The sequence below is a fragment of the Clinocottus analis genome, unplaced genomic scaffold (genome assembly GCF_023055335.1).
Source record: "Clinocottus analis isolate CAN_PGR_092001 unplaced genomic scaffold, fCliAna1.0.p SCAF_3, whole genome shotgun sequence".
Lineage (NCBI taxonomy): Eukaryota > Metazoa > Chordata > Actinopteri > Perciformes > Cottidae > Clinocottus > Clinocottus analis.
In genome coordinates this window covers 13,356,647-13,379,205 of record NW_027176042.1, presented here as the reverse complement: position 1 = coordinate 13,379,205, position 22,559 = coordinate 13,356,647, and the positions used below count along the sequence as shown (strand labels likewise).

The 22,559-nt window shown below is 39.3% G+C and overlaps 2 protein-coding genes and 1 long non-coding RNA gene across 5 annotated transcripts in view; 2 read left to right on the top strand and 1 right to left on the bottom strand.

The window, feature by feature from the left end:
- The first annotated feature begins 396 nt into the window (after positions 1-396).
- Positions 397-5,172, top strand: LOC137795902 (G-protein coupled receptor 61-like). Its single transcript, XM_068593463.1, has 2 exons — positions 397-679; positions 1,865-5,172. Exon 2 carries the CDS (start codon positions 2,080-2,082, stop codon positions 3,481-3,483), a length of 1,404 nt encoding a protein of 467 aa, XP_068449564.1. The 5' UTR covers positions 397-679; positions 1,865-2,079; the 3' UTR covers positions 3,484-5,172.
- Positions 5,173-5,479: 307 nt separating this feature from the next.
- LOC137795903 (uncharacterized) lies at positions 5,480-11,154 on the bottom strand. The gene is made up of 3 exons (XR_011078561.1): positions 10,997-11,154; positions 8,900-8,955; positions 5,480-6,836 (listed from the first exon to the last, which is right to left on the bottom strand). It is a non-coding gene; the product is annotated as an uncharacterized lncRNA (long non-coding RNA).
- Positions 7,657-22,559, top strand: part of ampd2a (adenosine monophosphate deaminase 2a) — a 29,069-nt gene continuing 14,166 nt past the window's right edge. Inside the window, exons 1-2 of one of the 3 annotated variants that reach the window (XM_068593460.1) lie at positions 7,657-7,886; positions 8,345-8,412. In XM_068593460.1, the coding sequence (XP_068449561.1) occupies positions 8,403-8,412 (10 nt within the window). In that variant the 5' untranslated portion in view covers positions 7,657-7,886; positions 8,345-8,402. Of the gene's footprint in view, positions 7,887-8,068; positions 8,413-19,042; positions 19,169-22,559 lie in introns of those variants that run through there. The other 2 variants (XM_068593459.1, XM_068593461.1) reach the window with 2 other exon arrangements.

Below are 22,559 nucleotides of genomic sequence, written 5' to 3'. Positions count from 1 at the left end.
GTGTTAGGTAAGTAGAGATTTTGACCTGGTGGTGGAATCAGAGGGATTGTAATACTATTCAAGATAAATATGATCATATATATTACAATATTGGACCCACGTTTTCATCGAGGAAATTAAGCGCTCATCAAACTCATGACAATCCAGTAATTATTGAGATATATTAACACATATCTTCTTATTACTGTAGTGTTGGACTAACATGAATATTTCACCCCAGAAATCTACTTACACTGCTAACAGCTACAACAACAACATAACATTTCCCCTCCATCATATTCAGTTTCAAATTTTTAAAGAAACATTTGGGCACTAGGACCCTGTGGAGACGGCAGCTCTGGTCCTGTTTCTCGCTGCCTCTTGCTCCATCTCTGCAGTCACTGTGTGTGAGTGGAGGGGGAAAGCAGAGTGTGAGCTGGTGTCTCTTTGCATGCATTTACATCAGCATCGTTTCAGAAAAGCCTCTGCTGCCACAGCTCAAGTCATCCAGGAAGGAGGATGCACAGCGCAGATCAAGGGATGGGAAGACAAACAGGCTGGTTTAGTGGCAAGTTCCTCAACTGCATTCACAAGGTGCAATGATTGATGTCCACTGGGTACCTCAGCAGTAGGAGCTACACCAGGTTTCCATCCTCAGAGACCAAAAGCAGCAGACAGCTTGCATCGGGAAATACTTCAGGTACATGGTGCTCTCTCTCTGTTTCTTCCCCTCACATTACCTGATTATCACCACATTTTCATGCTTGCTCTCACCCTCTTCTTATACCCTGATGATTACATACTGCTGAGTGCAAATATACATCTAATTCAATGGTGATGTGATATATAGAATATGGAGCTTAAACAGTGGGTGTAATGCATTAATGATTAATATATAAATGAGTAGGCGGTAAGCCATGACTAACCCTTGCAGGAGGGTTAAACTGAATTGGGAGTACCCCTATGTGCGATTTAGAGACGTTGCTCACTGAAGGCAATCATTCATAGGTGAGGAGGGAGGTTAGAGCTCAATTTTAAACCTCAATCACTGCAGACAGGAGACACAACATCCTGGGATTTTGTTACATCTGTGGCGGAGAGTATGTATAGCTGTAAGCAGCTGGATTTCCTTGATCTGACACACACTTATAGCGACCTTATACTCCACCCATGTCTGTTTGTTGTCTGCAATAGCTAGGCATTGCTAATATGCAGGCAGCCTCTGCAGCCCGTGAATACCCTCAAGTTTTCCAATTGAAACTCTGCATTCACTCACACGGGGGCTTCTTTAGAGACAGAAATACTATTGGAGTACATGTACTAATGTTGTGTTTTGCTTTACACAATCCGTTTACACCCTGGGTATATTTATTCATCAAGAGCTAACACAGCAGGTGTAGATGTGATGGAAAAAGGGCTGTCACCTCTGTGTTGACTGGATTGTTTTAGCATGCATTCATGCCAGGATGTGTGCTTGATAAGCATTAATCACAGTCTCTCAGCTAAGGAGCAGACTGGATATATCTTTCTTCATTTAGAGCAGTTCAAAGTTCAAGTTATTTTTTTCACATCATTATCATTCATGTTTGATTTGGGCATCTTCATTTGTGAGCAGACTTATGAACTAATCTGTTCAAGTTGCTTAACTCTTTTGCATTCTGATTTATGATCATTAAAATAATTTGGACTACCTTAACAGATATTTGAGAAGCTATGGAAGATTTTCTAACCCGAGTGTATTCATCTTAATCTAGCCGGTGCAAACGCAGCACGAGCAACTGATTGGAAGGATTAGTTCATAACCCTAAAGAGCAAATAAGGAAAACACAAATTCAAACTCAGATGAACACACAATTTATTTCCATCTGTCCTTCTTGTTTTTAAGGTGGGTTGTGATTGACGACCGACATGGAGACTTTCTAAATGGACAAATGGACAGGAATCATAACATCTGAACTTCCGTCAGCATCATCCTGTGGACTACAAGGCAGCTTTTGACCTCATTTTCTAGCCGCTGTTTTCTGGCCGTACTTCCTGGCTTTGAAGGATGGGTGATGGGCCTGTGACTGCTCCTGCCTGCCTGCTTCATCCCACCCGTCAATGGAGCCGATGTGGAACTCCTCCCACCCACCTCCACCGCTTATCTCCAACATGTCTGCCTCCTTTCTGCCTGAGGGCTGGGCGCTGTCCCAGTCGCTAACCCTGCTGGCCATGCTGCTCATGGATCTGCTGGCTGTGGTTGGTAATGTGGCTGTCATGGCGGTCATTGCCAAGGCCCCACAGCTCCACAAGTTTGCCTTTGTGTTCCACCTGTGCGTGGTGGACCTGCTGGCAGCCTTGGTGCTGATGCCCCTTGGCATGCTCTCAAGCCGAGCCTTCTTCGGGGAGGCCCTGTGCCGGAGCTACCTCTTTCTCAGTGTGTGCCTGGTTAGCGCTGCCATCCTTTCTATCTCAGTCATCAATGTTGAGCGTTATTACTACATTATACACCCGATGCGCTATGAAGTAAAAATGACTGTTGGCCTGGTAGCGTCAGTGCTGGTGGGGATATGGGTCAATGCCCTGGCCATGTCTGCCCTGCCGCTGCTCGCTTGGTTTCTGCAAGGTGGAAGAACTCCTCTTCTTGAGAGTAGTGCGGTTGCTGGAGGGGGAGGAGGGGCAGTCCCATCTCCACCTGCTCAGGGTCACAGGCGCTGCTCACTACATTGGACAGGGGGAGGTTCAAACCGCTTGGCCTTCATGGCCCTGTTTACTTTAGTGTATTTCCTGTGTCCACTACTGGTCATTCTTGTTGTGTATTGCAATATGTTCAAAGTGGCTCGGGTAGCAGCCATGCACCACGGGCCTCTTCCTACCTGGATGGACACGCCTCGACGCCAGCGGTCAGAATCACTCAGCAGCCGATCCACCATGGTTACCAGCTCTGGGACAGGGACTGGGACGGACAGAGCCACTCCGCAGCGTCCCTTTGGGGGAGGGAAGGCTGCAGCAGTGTTGGCAGCAGTAGGTGGGCAATTCCTTTGTTGCTGGCTGCCCTACTTTACTTTCCACCTGTATTCAGCACTGTCTGCCAGCCCTCCAGCAAAACTGGCCTCTCTGGAGGAGGTGGTCACCTGGATAGGTTACTTCTGTTTCACCTCCAATCCCTTCTTCTATGGCTGTCTCAACAGACAGATCCGGGAGGAGCTGGGCAAGCATATGCCTTGTCTGTTTCGCCGAGCAGGATTTGAGATGGAGGACAGACTGCCCAGCCGTGAAGGATCCATAGAAGAGAATTTCCTCCAGTTTCTTCAGGGTACCGGCTGCAACATGGATCCTCAAAACTCTCACAGCACCTCCAGCCCGAAAGGGGAGGCCTGCTGCCCTGTGGCACAGTCCCAACCACCCGAGCCAGCACAGTCCATACCGATAGATTTCCGTATCCCTGGACAGATTGCAGAGGAGACGTCAGAGTTTATTGAGTCTGAGCAGGCAAAAAACCACCACATATATACAGAAAATTAAGTTTTTAAATGTCTCAAAATCATTCAGTTTCAGGAGTTCTCTCTGTGAAAACATGTTTCTCTATTTCTAAACTGAATCCAACAGGTAGCAGTTAATTGAAATGACTTTAAATTGTATTTTGAATCATAAGACACTTTGCCTCATCAGTTTCATTCTTCAACAGTCACATTGATACAATTTATTGCAGTTGTTTGAGATGTGTTTAAAACTGTTGTTTGTGAAAAGGGAAATTACTGCTAGATTTTTAAAATGGCAACAATGGCCTTTCACACAACCACACAGCTCTGTACAGTAAACAAATTGTATGACTATTATTGGTGTAACTAGTGAAAGCCTTTTTTAAAGATACAAATAACATTCATTATATGTTTTATTCTATAAAGGTACCTTAATTAATGTTTTAAGACAATTCCTTCTTATCTGAAAAGTAAGAAACGATTGCTGAAATTAATTACATTAGTGTGTACTTTGGTATTTAGAAATGAAGTCGAAATGGTTCCACAAAATCAACTGATACTGTATTTGTAACTGCCAAATCAATCATTTTTGAGTCTCCAGTAGGTGGATTTTTTTTCTAATAAGTGATATAGAAGAAAGCAGCAATAAAATATACAACATTATGAGTACTTAGAGGATTCATTGAGGGAAAAGCACTTCTGTCACTTTTGCCGCGCTTTCGTCAGAGATAATGCCACTCTTAACCCTGATGCCAATCTGATTATAATTGATTAGCAGACGTACATATTGTTGCCTAACTCTCATGGAATTGCTACGAGTTGTTTACAGATAACCAATTGTTTTGTTCTCCTTTCTTTGGTGCTTGTCCAAACAAATCTTTTTTTCTTTGATTTCCTAAAAAGTAGATCTCGATCCAGTTTAAGATGCAGGTTGACTTGACTCATTTTAAGGGTCACCCAGCTTTCTGTCATGTGAAGTATTTATTAGTGTATTTGGATACAGATCATTAAGAACTGTATTCTCTTGATGCACTGCATTACACTCAAATATTATTATATTTCTTACATTTGTTTAATGTACCAAAATGTATGTTATGTTTAGTAAAACTGTAAAAGTTTAAGTTATGTGTATCACTCAGCATGCACTATTTTTGTATTAGTGAGTGTATGTATTTGTTATGAATTTCATTACAATGAGGCTGATGTATTTTGATAGGTTTGCAACCCTTTTTTGTTGAGGAGATTTTTTTATCCTGGAAGGAGAATACACTAATATTTAGTTTGACTACCCTGCTCATCAGGGTTTTTACATTACCTCACATGCAGGGAAAATACACATTATTTTATAGTCCTGCACAGTTCCAAGTGAAGTTTTTGATGATGAGATGAAGTTGTATTTTATAGTAAACTGTTAGAGATAAATACAATAAACTATATGTGGAAATGTTTGATTGAAACAACTTTCTTATGTAATGTGGATACAGGGTTTTTAAGATATTTTTTGAGTGACAATGCCAATCCAAAATCAAAAACTTGTCGAGCCTGATATCCTCTTTTCATCCCGTCTAAATATCACAAACTGTGAATGATGTTGTATGTTTGTGTTAGGATTTTTACTTGTTCAAAGATTGTTTTTTTATGCTGTGGTAAAAAAATAAAAGAATGACTTCCACTATACTGCAATGATATGAATGCGTTTCAGAAAAGTACACGGCTAAACCTTGAGCGAGAGATACAGTTGTAATAAAGAGTTTCTATGTTTGTAAAACATTTTGGATGCATTCGCATACTTTTTTTTATTTTTTTTTACCAACATTAGGGGGCTGCTGCTGTAACACATGTATTCCACACATCCATTGACAGTCAGGTAACATTTAACTTCAAAAGGCTAAAGCCAGTGATATGACCTTCATCAGAAAGTAAAGTTATCATTTTCAAAAGACAGACAGATGGATTTGAGATTCAAGGTGTTTTTACTGTGTTTTGCACAGATAACAGACAGTTATTCCAAACAATGAAAAGCTTATTTTGCTCGCTCCTCCTAACACAGAATGACAATAAACTTAAGCTAAAAAAATGAATAAATAAAAAATAAGGCACAAAATATAAAAGATATAACAGTATTGCACAAAATATGATATATAAAATATGATAATAATATTAATAATAATAACAATAGCACTGCTCATTGTATATTTATACACTATGCATTGCTACAACATTGCTACAATAGATAGATGGACAGATAGATAGATTTATTGATAGATTGATGATAGATAGATTGATGATAGAGAGATAGATTGATGATAGATTGATAGATTGATTGATTTCTGTTGGAAGATACTGGTGTGTGACAGGCCTCACACCTCGCTATGGACCTCAGTCAAACCGCCCCCAGCTTCGCCAGGATCCGCCATCCCCATGGCAATTATTACCTCGTGACATTTCCCAGTGCTGGAGTGGGCGGGAGGAGGAGCGCACTATTGGGAATCCAACAAGACATCCTAATTTGAGACTTCTTAAAATACATTCTTTAGACTAAACCGGAGCTGACAATTTTGTTGTTGTTATTTCTTTCACAACTTCTGGCTCGCTCGAGTGAATCTCTCAAGCTGGAAACTGAAATAACTATCTGCTCTCATTCTGCTCTTGAGAATGACTCATGATTATTTCTTGATAATTCATGACATACTTAACTTCAATATCTATAGTTTTTGCATTTACACTTTAAGACTTTTGTCCTTCTATTTACATTCCCTTTATTTCTTTTGTAGCAAATGAATTCCTGTGCTATTAAAGAAATGTAAAATGGTACTGATACGATAAACTATTGCTGCCAATAGCAGCAGTTGTTTACAATTAAAAAAATCTAAACTGATAGTTTGGCACTAAAGAAATGCAAAGTAAAACTAAAATGTTGTATATGCACTCTTGTATATGTCAACATTACATGCAGCTAACTGTAAACAGATGAAATCCCCAAATCAAGAACAATACAAGTTACAGACAAATTAGATTAAACTATTTCAGGTGAGACTAGAAGCCGGAGACTGTATGTGATAGCTAGATTGCCAAATTAAATAAGAAATCTGCTAAAACGCTGTTCTCTCAAAATTAGGTGTGGTTGTTGAGAGCCTTGTCCTGTGAGGGGAATGCTGTCGCAAAACAACCCTAAAATGTTGACTGAAGGTGTTTCCTGTCACTGATCATCACAAACAAATGAAGGCAGAGGGACAACACGGATACAATGACTCTAAGTCAGACTCGGATGAGGACATAGACACAGAGAGCTAGAAAACAACAATATGCTTTTTTTGTTTCCACCAAATTCCCAGGCATATTGTCAGTAGAAAATTAACATTGGGGAGACACAGAAGTGAAGACTTGAGGAGAGATCTGAAAAAATGGAAGTAACATTGGGAGAGGAATTAGACACACACAGGCAGAATCAAAGTGAACATTACAAACACAAAAAGGCTCAGATTATTTCAACAAGCTACAACATCAATAATAGGATTTCTAATACAGCCATCTTTGAGTATATTTAAATCATTGTACTGTTTAACATAAAGATGGTGTTAGTATGAGCATTTTAAACACTGTGTTGCTTATTTTAAAGCTTCTTATCATATACAATTAAGAGTAAAAACTTTGTACAACATCAGTGAATATAACACCACCGTATCCATAGTGTAACAGAATCGATTAAAAACACTCAACATTGTATATGTTAAACAACATTTTAACTAAGGGCTAATGTTTTTAACTATGAGTAATCACACACAGTGACATGTTGGACTTCAGTCTTGAAAGCCCTGAGTCAGCCAACACATGTGTTCCCATTTCTATTTTCCTGGCACTCTTCCAGTTTCTTATTTCCAGTAATCTCTGCTTCTACTCACTTCAGAAGGAACTTTTCAGTCCACTATTTTTCTGTGACACAATATGTTATCATTACAACAAATATACAATTGTTATACAGTAAATTAAACTATACAACATCATATAAAACAGCTTAAATAAACTCCACCTTCACCAACTACAACATTTTAATAAATCAGTAATATGAACCAAAAATGACAAATACGCATATATAAAGAGGATTTTTTTTTACATGTAATAGGGGTTTTACATTGTGGTATTGCTACTTGAATAAATACCTGAATAACTTGTTTCTTTAACTTCAAGATCTTCAAGCAAAATGAGAACTCAAGTTAGTTTTGCTGTGTAGAGCAGGGAGTTTTCCCGATGATGTTTAATGATGTTTACTGGCTCTACACAGCAAAACTAATATAACACAGGGCTTATGAATCCATGTTGTGTGTCTGAGCTTTGGACTCATAACCCTAACCCACGACTCAAACTCTCAAAGCGGGCGGCTCCTTCCTTTCTGGTTCCTTGCATTAACGTCGAAACAGAAACCTGACGTTACCTACTCGAGTAAAGGTAAACCTGATTTACTTTAACGAGCTATTTCCTTTCTTAAATGGGTATCACGTTAATTCAGGTGTATCGCTGACGGCGAACGTTATAGAAATTGACGACGCCACAGTCATTAAATAACCAGTTTACGTAACGTTAACCTAAACAGTTAGTTAGTCACGTTAACAGTTAGTTACGTAACAGTTAGCCACGTTAACAGTTACGTTAGCTAGTTAAGTCACAGTTAGTCACGTTACCAGTTAGTCAGTGACGTTTTTGGAGGTTAAACTGGAGTTTGAATTGTAACTTTGAGCAGCGTATGGTGTTGTGATCTAAGCGAAACGCATAATTTAACATTGACGCGTTATAGTAAACCGTATAGGACAGTTAGTCACATCTGAGATACTGTCATCGCTGATATCTTATCAGCTAACTCGTGTATTCTATTGTCCGTGTAACGCTCTGCTGGGTATTTTCTCCAGGACATTTCCGGTCTCGCACTTCTAACGGGCAGCTTCTGCTCCCAGCTGGTCTTCAACAATGTCAGGCGGTAAGTCCACATGCAGTGACACGGTGTGGATATCTTTCAAAATAAGTACGTTAACGGGATCAAGTTCGCTTCAAGTGAAATCAACATAACATGTCCCAAGGCAACTGTCTACTTCCAGCAGCTAACAACTGCATTAATGAACTGTACAGTACTGTAGTGTATTGTACATCATCTGACACAGGCTTTATATGGAGGCATAATCAATCAATCAATCAATCAATCACTCAAACAAACTTTATTTCACACTGAATGTCCAGATAATACAACACATTATATATAGTAAATTACATACAAAAGCACATTTAAAATACAAATAGTACCTTCCAATGCCATATCATGAGAGAGCTGTTTACTTGCACACGGAAGTCATCAGTTATAATGACCAGCAAAATATAAAATGCAGAAATTATTGTTTTGGAGAATACCTTGGGTAACACTTACATTCTCACTATGATATGACCAAGATGGTGCCATCCTAGTAACTTACCTGTCCCATTAATTGCTTCCTACAGCTCCAATTTATTGATGTTTTTAAGTGATGACCTGCAAAGATTACATATTGTGAACACACTGAATTGGATTAGTAACAGAGCAGTACAAAAGTGCATCAAAATCTCACTCAGTAAAAAAAGAAAAAGAACAAATACCAATTTGAAGTAGTTATCAGTCATAGTGATTAGCAGCTCTGCTTTTCATAGGAATATACCATTGTTCTGTTTTGTAAACTGTCAAAACACCAGTATTTTAAAGCAAATTATTGATCTAATTAGTTTTATTTATGACTTGTTCAGTTTGGTTTGATGGCTTTGCATGGAAAGAGAGAACACTGTGTTTTTGGTCTATGGTTTCTGCAAACAAAATGCTGAATTCCATGAGCTTTGCTCAGCGGGAGTGGGAAAAAAATCCCCGAGCAGCCATTGATATGAACAGTGGTTTCATTTGAGCAAAATGGTGAGTAGACAGAAAGCATAACCAAACAGAAGAGGCCAAGATAAAAACAAAGGAGTAACGGGAGTAACATATTTGCCTGTTGCTTACATGAAAGGCTTTAAAAATATTAGTAATTTGGTTTGAGCAATATGTGTGACATAGTTGTAGGGTAGTCAAGATTTTTGTTTTAGACAAAAGTCAGCCCCTGTTTTTTACCCTTTGCTGCTGCTGCACCAGATGGTGAACGTCAGCTCTCTTAAAAAACTGGGTCAGATTTCAGAAAGGCTGAAGAGTAGAGACCCAATAAAAAGATTTCTATTCAAACTTGGGTAAGATGAACTTTGAATTATTTCACTTTTCTCAGTCATCCACCAGGATGTATCTTTAGATGATGTTTTAGCCAAGCTTATTTGACAGAAATGTTGAATTTCTGTCAATTGTTTTTGTGGATTGTTCTGTTCTGGTCTGTTCTCAATCGTCAAGACATAGTTTAAACAGGGTTTTCCGTTGTTTTTGGCCGTATGTCACACACTATCAATTCTAACAAAGTATAACTTGTTTGTTACTTTAAGAGATCTGTGTGTGGTGTTTGTGTTTTGGGGGTGTGATCTTAGGTACAGTTGTTGAGGATTTTGTTCACAGTAAAGTTCAGTCTCAGAGACCAGGTTACTAGCAAAAATGTTGAGCATAATCCTTTAGTTGTGTTATCAATTCAGTTGTATTCTGAAGTGTTTAAGATTTTTAGAGGACAGTGGTCGAGGAAATAATAATTGAATGATTGTTAGTAATGTTTAGTATCTCTTGGCCAGTACTATTCCTGTAAACTGTGCTCCATACTGTTGTTGGAGTTAAAATGATCACACATAAGGTACGAAATGATCCGCTGCATTCAGATAATGGCAAAGCTGTGTTTATTGTTTATTTCAGTAAAAATGTTTGCTGTTTAGTGTCTGTACTATTTGACAAACTGAAGCAGTTTGAACAACACACCGTGTGGTCAGAAAGGACAAACATGTTTTTGTCTAACTGCATTAAATCTTCATACCACTAGATGGGGATCTTTCCTTTTTTAGTAGCTCTGTTGCTCTGACTGCTCTATCAAGAAATGGGATACCAAAGTTCCAAAATACAATGTCAGGCCAATTTTACAAAGTCAATAGTCAGCGTCCTTGGCTTTAGTAATGTACAATATTTGTTAATTGATGACATGAACATTCCTTAATCTAAAATTATTCTACTGTGCTGTTTCAGTTGTAGTTAGTGTAGGATAGTCCTAGAAAAGCTTATCATTTATGAAAAAAAAAAATTGAGTCAGAGCTCTGCTGACTTGTTGAAGCTTGTTGTGTGGTTATAACACTTTAAGTAGCCATGTGTAATAATAATGAATGCTCCTAAACTACAGGATCTAGCCTTGCTGGGCATTGGCTGCCACTATTTATAATACATCATGCCTCGGTCTGAACCCCTCAGAAGTTTCCAGAAAAGAAGATTAGGGTTCACTAGTCAGTTTACAATAAGCTGATTTCTGTGCTCTGACCAATCGGTATTGTTTGGCCTTTTTCTGTCGCTTGTCGTTCATCTGGATCTCTCTCTCTTGGTTGAATACTCCAGTTGCTATTTTTAGATGAGTGGAAAACTTTTGTCCTTCACTCACCTCGTTGCCCAGCTGGATGGGTGTTGTCGATCTCTGTGCTTGCTGGCTATCATGCCAGTCGCACGCTTTGATCTGCGATGTCCCCCTCCGTGGCGTTTCTTTCCTGCATCAGCTATAGGAAGCTTATTCCCTGGTTGCTAGGGCAACCGAGGCGGATGGCCCCCAGCAAGGGCCGGGTAAGCCTTGGGCTGCCGTTCAGCTCGTCGCTGTGCGGCATGCCTGCTGACCTGCAGCTGGCTAGGAGGAGGAGCCAACTCTGCAGAGGAGCTTCTCCCTGCCCAGTATGGGTGCTGCCGCCCCGCTGCCCTGCCGTGAGACAGAGCTCCAGCGTTAGTGCTCCTTCCTCCCTCTGCTGGCCACTGCGCTGCTCCCACTCGCTCTGCTCCAGCAGTAACAGGAGCACAGGCAGCAAGATGTCATCCTCTTCCTCTTCCTCCTCTTCCAACACTGATGGACAAGGGAAGCCTAAACCTAAATCCCCGTTTCGTAAGAGGGGGAGCCTGCAGAGCACCACCAGCCCTGGTGAGTGTGGGAGAGAGGGGTCCCATAGAGGAATGGATGAGTTCACAGCTCTTACGTGAAGGTGGAGTTAAATGCTTGTGCAGTGGCATTTAAGAATCCATGCAGCTCACCAGGAGCAATACGGGAAGATACTGAGTTTCCAGAGGCGGGGACCACTGCAACTCTAGTTTATTTTTAAATCTGTTGTTGAAACTTTGGTTTGATTTGTTTGAAGCTTTGACTGATGTTGTATGTTTAGAATTTAGCATGCACACCTTGTGTGGAACTGTAATGCAATTCACAATCAATAATATTCTAACTAAATAAATTAAGTCTGCAATTGGGGTAATCTATTGATAACGTTTTTTTCATAATCAATTTTTATATATTTTTTAGTTGTTTGTCAGAAAAAGACAAAAGCACATAGCTTACTACTCGAGCTAATATTCAGAGCTGCAAACCCTTTTATTGGTAATTCATGAGTTAAGAAATGCTTAAAAAATGATCAATCAATAACTACAATTGTTGATTAGTTTTAACAATTGACTCATCAGCAAATCCTGTCGGCTCCAAACTAAACGATAATATTGACTGTGCAGGATCTGACACTGTACCAATACGTTAGTACATTACTGCAATATATACACTGTGACACAGCAAAACTTAAAAGCATTGTGCATCTGACCCTGACTTTGCTGAAAAAACTCTCTATTGTACAATAGGATCTTCATTTGGCTTGTGTTTCACATAGATATCTATTGTGTGGATTGTCTGCTTAAATAGACATACACCTATTACTGAGGATTTTTTTCTCGGTTGACAACTGAACATTGTAAAAACTGTTATGAAGTCAATATTTTTAAACATATTTTTTACTTGTTTGTATGTATTAGAGATATAATTACAAAAGTTGGCAGTTTATTACATTTGAGGGTATTTTTAGATGATTCCTGGATTTTGTAGGGGTACTCTCACCCTTAACGGGCCCCTTGTAGCAACAACAGTTTATCATGCATCTACTGGCTTCTCCTTATCTCATCAGCTTGGGTGCTATTGTTTTATCTTTTAACTGCACCTCTCTACCGACAACAATGCCCTCTCCAACTGTTTGGCTGAAATGACATTTAAATTATTTAAGTGACCCTGTGGAGATAAATAACCTTCATCATATCACATTTAAGTTTTATTCATCCATTAGCAGCCCAGACGTGATCACAATAATGAGCTTTGATTCAGTCTCATTGAGTATGTTATAGATTTATTTAGTGACAATGACGTTTGGACTTTATATACACAATTTTACAATTACAATTTAATTTCACAGTTCATTTAACAAAATATAGGAACTGTCAATTCCCTTTTTATAGTTCTTTATTACTTGAATTATATTTATACAAGTTAATCTATCAAATAGTTCAATCTCAGCTGCTATGAATAAAGATATTGTTATTTACATTTTAATAGCATTTTGATGCCACCTGCAGGCTTGTAGCTTACTGGCACATGGTGGTGTATTAATTAGTGTTATACAATTGTCTAGTCACAAAGTGTGCATAAGGGTTTTCATTTGATGTTTAAAGGGATGGGATACGAGTCAAATGATCGTGGCTCTGTGATTACTTTTGAAGTTGTGCTAACTGACTGTGTGGAGATACTATAAAGTTACAGCAGCAATGTATATAAGGCAATTAAACGTTAATATTGATTTAATTTCAAGCTATTTCCTCAGTGATCCACAGCACACATGTTGAGTGTTTGGGATGCTGCAGCAGATCACACGCAGTAACTCATGTTGATACACACTATAATGTATTTGCTGAGGAAGCCTGTCTTTGCTGCAGTAATAAATAACTTAGAGGTCTCTCCATCCATGCAGTTATTTAAGTCTTCTCAATTAGCCGCTTGGCTGAGCCCACTGCACTCCCAGTCTGTCATAAGGACCACATGTAGGCCATCCACTACAATACTTCCATCTGACCAAAACAGTCTGTTACCATTGTTAATGCCAAATTACTGCTGCTGAAAAATCTACTGTAGTAGCAATGTAAGCGGTTGGTATTCAGCCCATGTTGTGAATGGAAGGCTTTAGTATTATCTGTGTTTCTTCGTGTAGCAGCCTCAGAAATAGCTCCGCTCTACAGCATCTTTCCTCTCCAAGAACGAGGGTTAGATTTTTTTCTCATACATTTTAATCTCCTTCACTCCTGCATGTTTGAAACATTTCTTTAATGCAAGTGTTTGCGTTGATTTGCTTGCCCATCGATTACTCAAGTTAGTTGTCTCATCTGCAGGATTCTGTCTCTGTTTGCCGGCTGCTCTCTCCCACTGGACCTCCATTGCATCACATGAAGCAGAATATGTAATGCTCAGGCTTCGCAGCCAAAGCTATATGACGTGAGATATAGAGGCTATTAAAATCTACCAGAGAGGTCGAGGGAATCCCTCTCTCTTGCATGAGTCACTGCTGCGCTTTCTGTTGCGATCTGTTCGTATACAGAGGCTCTTACCTTGATCTTCACTACCTTACTGGCCTCTATTGACACGACCCTCTGTACCTTTCATCTGTAGGCTGTTTGGAAGTATCGCCCCCTGTTCTGGTTGATTATCAGAAATCGTGCTCCCGTCATGGCATGTCTCAGTGGACTTCACTCTTGATTTTATGTGCATTCTCTATTTCAGTACTTGCCTTGTCAAGTGGGCTCTGTTCCAATACCCTTGGGGTGCTTTCCTTACTGAATTATTAGCACATCTACACATTGTTGCCTTATAGACTTTAACCTGCACAACCTGAAACTCGTGACACCAGGGGGCACTGTTCTCATAATCCCACAGTTTATACAAGCATATTGTAAAAGTTAAAACTGCAACTAAAAGATATGGCAATAATACATTTTGTATCACAAAATAGTCGGGCATGTATGTAAAATGTGAGAATATTTATAATTTTGTAAACTTCTTTAATAGTACATTTAGTACTGTTCTGCACTTTTTAATTTCATCACTAGAGGGAGTCTGAAACAAAAGTGCTTTGTACAGTCAGAGCATGGGTTTTCAACAAGTGGTTGGTTGTCTCAGTGTCTTGGGCTGTTATGCAGTCAGATATGAGTGAGGACCAGTTTGTCCTGTGTTTGGGTGGAAAATTCCATGGCTTTCTTTTGCTATTAATAGCTTGGTTGCTTCCCATGTAACAGAGTAATTGTGTCAGTTCTGGAAAAAGGATTTTGGAGGACCAGGAACCAAGACCTCGAAAGCTATTTCACCAACAGGTGGGCCTGTTGTTGCTGGGGCAAGTAGATAACCAGCAGAGCCACCCACAATATCTGTCATTATAATTGTCACTACAACACATACACACACACACACACACACATGCTCAGCGCAGCGAGACTCATTATGCCATTAGACACAATGTCTCACTGGGTGGATTTGTAGACTGACTGACAGACAGTGGTTATGCGCATGGTTATGATGGTTAGTATTTCATTGCTCAAGTACAGTTAAGCTGTACCAGCTGATGGTTGGTTCCTGAGTGGCTATTTATTGTCCTGTGACCTCAGTGAGTCAGTGAATCGCAAGCACACCGCTCTGCTGGTCACTTAATGATCTCCACTAATGCATTGTGAAAGATACAAACAATCATTCTATTGTTTTCAACACACACGCGTCACAGTTTACTGATCATCTGTGAGCTCTAAGTCACACATCCTTGGAGAGTGGGGTGAGATGTGGACTATAAATCTGAAGCTGATAAAACTTGTCACTTCTTATTTAGCCTTTGGTTTAGTCAGGCAGTTTCTGTCCACCCTGAAACCATCAAAGCTTTTCAACTGTTCTTTATTGTTGATATTGTGAGATATCAAGTACCACATTGTTTTGTCCTCGTATTCACATTCTTGCATTGCTGTGGGTATCAGACCACTAAAATGAGCTTTTCTAATAAAGCGTATGTCAAGAACTGAATTGAATAGTCGATTGACTGAAATAGATCAGCAATTGTTTTGATAATTCATTAAAAAGGTTTTCATTCAGCATCTGGTTCCATCTTCTCTATTATGAAGCTTTTCTCTGTTGTATATGTAAATGTAATTTCTTAGACTGTTGGCCAGACAAAACAAGATTTCACCTTTGCTTTAACTTTCTATATCCAGAGCGATTAATCAATAATACAGACTTTCTGTAGACTATATTATATTTATAACATTCTGTCATCACAGAAACAAACAAGAAAAAGAAATGTAAAAACTAAAGAAGAGATATCAGTCATAAATTGTGTGCATGCACATGAGAGTCTGTATCTTTATGTATGTAGAAACTGGTCTTGTGTTATCAGAAGCCTCCTCACTGAGCCAGCTCTGTAGTGCAACACTCTTTTTATTACCTTGGCTTGGATCCCTGACTCACCTTTGATCACAGGAACAGGATATTAACCCCTCAATGTTCAAGCAAAGCTAAGTAGAGTGTGCTACATGTTGACAGTGACAAGTGACAGTGTTCCTCTTTGCTATATTCAGATATGGTGAGAGAGCTGCACTGAGATATGTGGCAAGAGGTTTGGTGACTGGACTTGACTCTAGATGATTACACTGATGGGAGGGAGAATGTCAATGTGTGTATCTGTTTCTTTTTGGAGTGTGTGACTGTTTGTGTGTGCAGTGGCTGTTTACGTGTACGCATGTAGAAGTATATGGTCATTGTTTTTGTTACTTTGCTGTGTGATGGGCTACAGGAATCATTTATTGTTTTGAGAACATTCATGATGGACTTAGAAAGAAAGATACACAGCATCAGTCTGAATGATAAGAGGCCATGAGTATTTTGTTTGAATGTTTGTCTTGTTTTCTTCACATGAGAATTTTCATGCAGGGTGAGATTAGGTTTGCTTGACAGGGACCTTAACAATATTGCCAGGTTTTCTCTCATCTGGGAGAACGGGAACGATGCAGAGCTACTCCCCTTGGTCCGTTGATTAGTGGGAACAAGATGTGTGGAAACAACCGAGGTAATAGCAGGAAAGCTCAAGCTGGGGCTAAAAATGACACCAAACCACAGGCTGTTTACAAGAAATGTGGTTTGAAGAAAGAAAGGGGACTTGTACGTTGTCTAGCTTTTAACAGCAAACTTTTCAGCTTGCTCTGACTTTAGTGCTGTATGCAAGTAATGTTATCAATGGCAAAACACATACCGGTACTCCTTATAATCATTCATCCTAAGGGAGGGAGGATGTTTCAATCTGTAAACTCAAAACAGATATACAACAATAAAAAATTCCCTTAAGCTAGTGCAAGTTCACAGAAATAAGTTGCATGAGAAGTCCGAACAAGAACTATACCATATAATGTAATATGTTAGGAGTGTGAGGTTTATGTTTACACTTCGATAAAGACAAACAAGTCATTTATCATTAATCAATTATGTTTATTTAATACTGGCAATGTTGTGTCCCAAAAAAAAAAGCAAAAATTCTTTTAGAGTAACTGTTCTAGGTTAGTTAATTAGCCAGGATCTCAAAACTATTTTTAAGCTTTGCACTCTCAAAAATATACACCACCACCACCACTACCACCACCACAGGTATTCAGGAATGAGGACACATCTCTTTGCTTCAAGCAAGTCATGAGCAATGTCCCTCTTGGCTTACAAAATTCTTATTTATTCATGATGATTTCTGTGTTTTTATGAAATGTACGATTACTTAAACCAACTATTTTGCACAAATTAAATTCATCTTTTGTATTTCATCACTTAGATGTGACAAATACAGATCAGCATAATAGGTCCATTCACTAATGTTATTCACATTTAAGATGACTGAAAAGGTGACGATGTGTGTCTGTGAAGCTGACAATGCCGGGGCCGCACACCACTTTCACTTTTCTAGCCGAATTCGATAATGTTTGGAGTGCAGTTAGTGATGGTGTTGCTTCATGGCCTGCCCACTTAGTACACTGCAGGAAGAATGTAGAAACATTACGTAACACCACATTTAGGTCTGTCATGTAAACAGCTACACCATATAGGTCAATTTCTTTTCTTTTCTATTCTTTTCTTTCACACTGTGTGTGATGGTCAGGTGTTGATTGTGGTTCGTATCTATGTGATATAAGGAGTTATGAGGAGGATGAAATTTAAGACACTCGCAGGCACAGATACGTGCCTGTCAAACTGGATTCTATTGAGTTGGGAAGGAAGATTAAAAACAAACTCTCACTCATAAGTCAGAGAAGTGGAGCAACATTGTCATTGTAGTTTCCTGTGAGTCTTGTGTACTCTACATTGTTGACTTGATTTACTTTCCAGCTGGATCCTTTGTATGTGATGTTATTGCATACGTTTAGGATCTGTTCAAAGTTCCGTAGCTGATGTTGTTTGTGGCTCTTTCATGCAGATGTGTCTCTTTGTGAGTCTGTGTGCCTATATTTGTTTGACCTTCATTTGGAGAATTCCTTGATGATCTTAATTTAACATAAAAATAGAAGCTGAGCAGATTTCTAACACACTGTGAAATACAGCAACCTTCCTCATGCTGTGCAGACAGCAGTCATGTGATAGGGAAAGGAAACATGCATCATGTGATCGGTGCAGAAAGTAGTACAGCATGCAGCATGTTAATAAGCTCGCTAGCATGTACACACAATCTTATATTTCCATACCTATGCTCAATCATACTAATATTGACCTCACAAACACAAGTAATTACACTGAAGACGTTGAGTTTAAACATCTTATAATCACACTCAAATGATTTAAAATTATAACAAGTCCCGTCAAATTCTGTTTATTTGGCTACATGGGGAATTTAACTCGATGCATGTTTGCATCCGCACAGACTAAACAACAGCAAGCAGAATAAAACATATCTGAACATAATGACAGTAAAATAGTCACAACCATAGAACAGATCATATTAATAAGCAAGAACAACTTCTTAAGAAAAAACATCAAAAGAAAAAAAGTCAAATATTACATTACAGTGCTACAGTGTTGGTAAATGGTTAGAATGCAAATAAAGTGATGTTTGAATCTATGTCTAACTAAACATGCCTTTTATTGGACATGTTAGACTTGTTTTTAAGTACTGTTATTCATAACATGATCTAAAGTTTTGCCCTTAGGAAGATTGAATAGTGCATGATGAATAGGAAGTGGGAGGTAGTGAAGAAGTGGAAGTGGCCAGGGATGCATGGTCTCCTCCATTTTAGTGCCTAAAGTGGTTCACTCCAGTCCCACCCCTTTTCTGCCACGTGGTATGTTCCAACTCAGTATTTAAATCCGGGAGCTTGAAGGCTGTGCTGTTCATGCACTGAAAACCGGTGTAATCCAGGAAGCAGCTGAGAGGCAGAGGCAGAGCGAGAGAATCAGAGGAAAGAGGGGGAAAAAAATGCCTCGCCAGCACACTGGAGGTGGCGACTGTTAAACAGAAGAGCGAAGAGAAAAAGAGGGGGGGCTTGTCTGATCCTGGTGTAAGAGCATCTTCTGTTTAGGAGAGAGCATATGCTGTCTCTCTCTTCTCTCTCTTTGCTGTCATTCTCCCTGCTCCACTGTGCCAGCGGGGGGAGGGTGCATCGGTCGTCCCAGGCCTAGTTACATGTCCCAGCATCCCGCAAGAGCTCAGACAAGGCCACTGCGACCGTAACCGAGACTGTGAGAACAAGACAAGACAGGGAGATAGAGGTACTGTAACCTATGTACTCAATGATGGCCAGTATCATATACTGTAACTCATGTTAATGAAAATACTGTCTTGCTAGAAGTTACTGCAGTTCTGTGTGAGGCATGGCGCTTATCACGCCATAAATACTGCACAAGCAAGCGCGTAGTGACAGATGAGGTGTCAGTAAACAGTTGCTGTGTATTGGAATAAGCTGACAGCATGTAAAAAAACAGTGGGAGGAAATAAAGAAATGAGGTGGAAAATGTCTTAAAGAAAGAAAGAGAACTACGTCACACATCTTTTGGGTTGTTTGCTTGCTGTGACGCCAATATTTGGGAAGCTTGATGTGTGCCTTGGTTTATTGCAGAGTGTGGCTGTTGCAGTGAGTCAACATTTGGGGCATCTAGTCCCTGCTGGTGTTTGCTACGGTTCTGTATGATGCAGTAATTTGCCCAGTGGATTAATTACTGGAATCAGACACAAGTGAAACATACAGCATATGGCACAATAAGAGTGTGCAATAAATCAGGTGTTTGCAGCAGTTTCAGTTGCTGATGAGGTGCCAATGATGCTGGAAGAAAAGAAGTATCTCATTCAGAGCTGCAGCTTCATCAAAACTGTTCACTCTTCAGGCAGTTTGTGTGAACAGACAGATACTGTAAATTGTGGGTGGCTCAGTTTTTAATACTCTACCTGAACATGTTTTTTGACCTTCCTGATGTTTATTAGCACAGTGTTTGTTATGAGAGCAGCTGACATCTGTTCTGTGTGTTGGCGTGTGTGGCAATAACGAGTCAGATCTGACTCCTCTTTGAGGCGGTTTATGTTATAGCTGCGGAGTAGCAGTAAAGGTTGATGTCTCTCACCACTGCACTGAGAATTATCTTTTTTTTCTGCATGCATGTAAATTTATAGTTGACTCTCCAGAAGCAAAAAAATGAAATAGTTCCCCAACTGTTTATAGTGAATTTGCAGGTAATATTTTTAGCTGGCAAATTTCATCAGCAATGTTGGACCTCTTGTACAGATCCCTACTACTTAAAAAAAAAGGTTTACTCTCATCTGTGGTTGCTAAGAAACATCTGAACATCTGAAGTGGTGTCATCATCAACTCTTCCTCTCAGGGATTAAAGTGAAATCTCTTTCTAAACTTTGGAGCCACAATTAGACTAAAAAGTAAACTAAAACCCATTACTGCAGGACAATAAGGCAGATTCTCTTATTCTAAGATGCCCATCATGCATTGCTGCTGCGTGACATCCCTGACTGTACTTTTACTGTTGTAACAGATAACAGGCTCCCTCGTCTTTGCATTAGTATTCAGTATCACTACAAATATAAGTAGACTGCCTTTATTAATTATTTAATAATTGTTCTCAATGGTTTAATAATGGTAGAAACAAGCTGATTGTGTTGGAGTTCACAATTACGGGTAAAAAACATAAGGTCAGCTGTGTAACAATGAGAAGATTTATATATTATTTCGTAATTAATTTGCAGCAGAATTGTATTGTAATGACATTATATTTACATTATTGTTCTTTAACTTTCTATTGTCAACGCTAATGTTGTTCAGCAAATTGTCATTAATAAGTATGTTTTTGAGACGTGTGAAGTCTGGTGTCATAAAATGGGTAAAAGTGGAAAACAATTTAAACATCGGCTAGATTTGTTTTTCTGTGACTTTGAACTAATTTGCCATCTCATAATATATAGCTGTGAATATTGTGACAATGATTTAAATGACATTGCCATTCTTCTCACCTTACCTTAGTTGAAGCATTAAAGATCAGGACCATAATTACCATAATTTTGCCAACTTGGCCACTGGTGACATTGTGCTTGATTGAAAAATATGTAAACAAGAATGAAGAGGCATTGTTTGCTTAGCACAATAGTTAATTTCTCTCTGCTGCTATAGTCCACTTTATTTCTAGATAAAAGTACACCTGCTAAACATTTTATGCAAAATAATGTAACATTTTGTTTGAGAGTCGACCTCTTGTCACTTAAGCATGAAGCCAGCAGAGGTCCAGCCCTCTGGTTGTTGTTTATCTGGGTTAAAAGGAGAACAGTCAATTCTCTATTGTATAACAGACTGAAACTCACTGCCCGACCACAATGACATAAGGGAACTGCAGGCTGGCATCCTTAGGTTACAGGCAAGATGTACATGTAAAATAAAAGTATATTTCTCATTATTTCTTTGAGACATATATAACTTGTCATTGGCTGTAAAGTCATGTTGGGGCAAAGAATAGCGCGAGGACTGCGGCAGCATGTTCGCTGTTGCTCCATGTGCTTGATGAGTTGAAATTCATCTGTCATCTCTACAGTGACTGACAAATCTCATTAATTCTCTGTGATTTATTGTTCATCGTGAAGCTTTAATATTGTGAAAATCTTTTTCGGTCATATTACAAAAACTAAAAGTTGTCAAATTGTTTCAGGCTTGTGCACTACCCGTTCATGAGCGTGGACATTCGAAGCGCGTGCTTGCTATCATTTGTTCATTCCAAGTTTATTAATATTGTTGTATGTCCAGATTGAATCAACTTTGGCACTGCGTGTCCTTGGGTCACCAGCAGTTCACCCACCAAGTGTGAAGTTATTCACACTTGCGAGATATGCGTTACCTTATACGCCGTACATAGAGATCCATTGCTTTCTAGTCGGAATGATCTGGTCATGGGATATAACTGTACAATGTTTTGGTTTACTACTGCCAAAACTAGTCCGCTGCTACTTTCGTCCTGCATGATTGGAAGGATGAGACACGTTGGAAAGATTTTATTGATCCTTATTGAGCAGAGGCAGCTCCACAGATTCTAAATGTCTGTCTCCCTGGAAAGGTTTAAAAGAACAAGTGGGTAGCGCATGTGGGCGGTGTGCAGACTCAGGTCCCAGGGATGTGAGAGAAAGCTGAGATGGAGAGCTTTGTCAATATTACTCACTTGTCTAAGAAATTATGGATGGATTGGCTGACACATTTCATTCTAAAATAGAAGAGACACACTCACAAAGTAAACAGCGCGTTAGAGGTGAGGCTGGAGCCTGGGTTTGTTGGCCAGCCTGTGTGCCAAAATGCATTCACATGCAATCTGGATCTGCACGATGGTTTGGAAAAAACAAACACAGTGCTTAGGTCAAGGCTTAAAAGAAATACTACCAAAAACAGAAAACGGTGGTGTTTTTTCCTATGTTGATCCACACACTCTCAAATGAGGTGTACAGTTTGAGTTTGTCTCAAGTCCACAGTCAACAGCCTAACTGTTTATTATTGTTGGAGTCCACCATGGCCCAAACATTACAGACATTCATCTTTATTGACTGTCTTAAATTCATTTTTTGTTACATAATACTGTATAGAAAAATGAACAGTACCCTTTTCATTGACCTGTCTAGTTACTA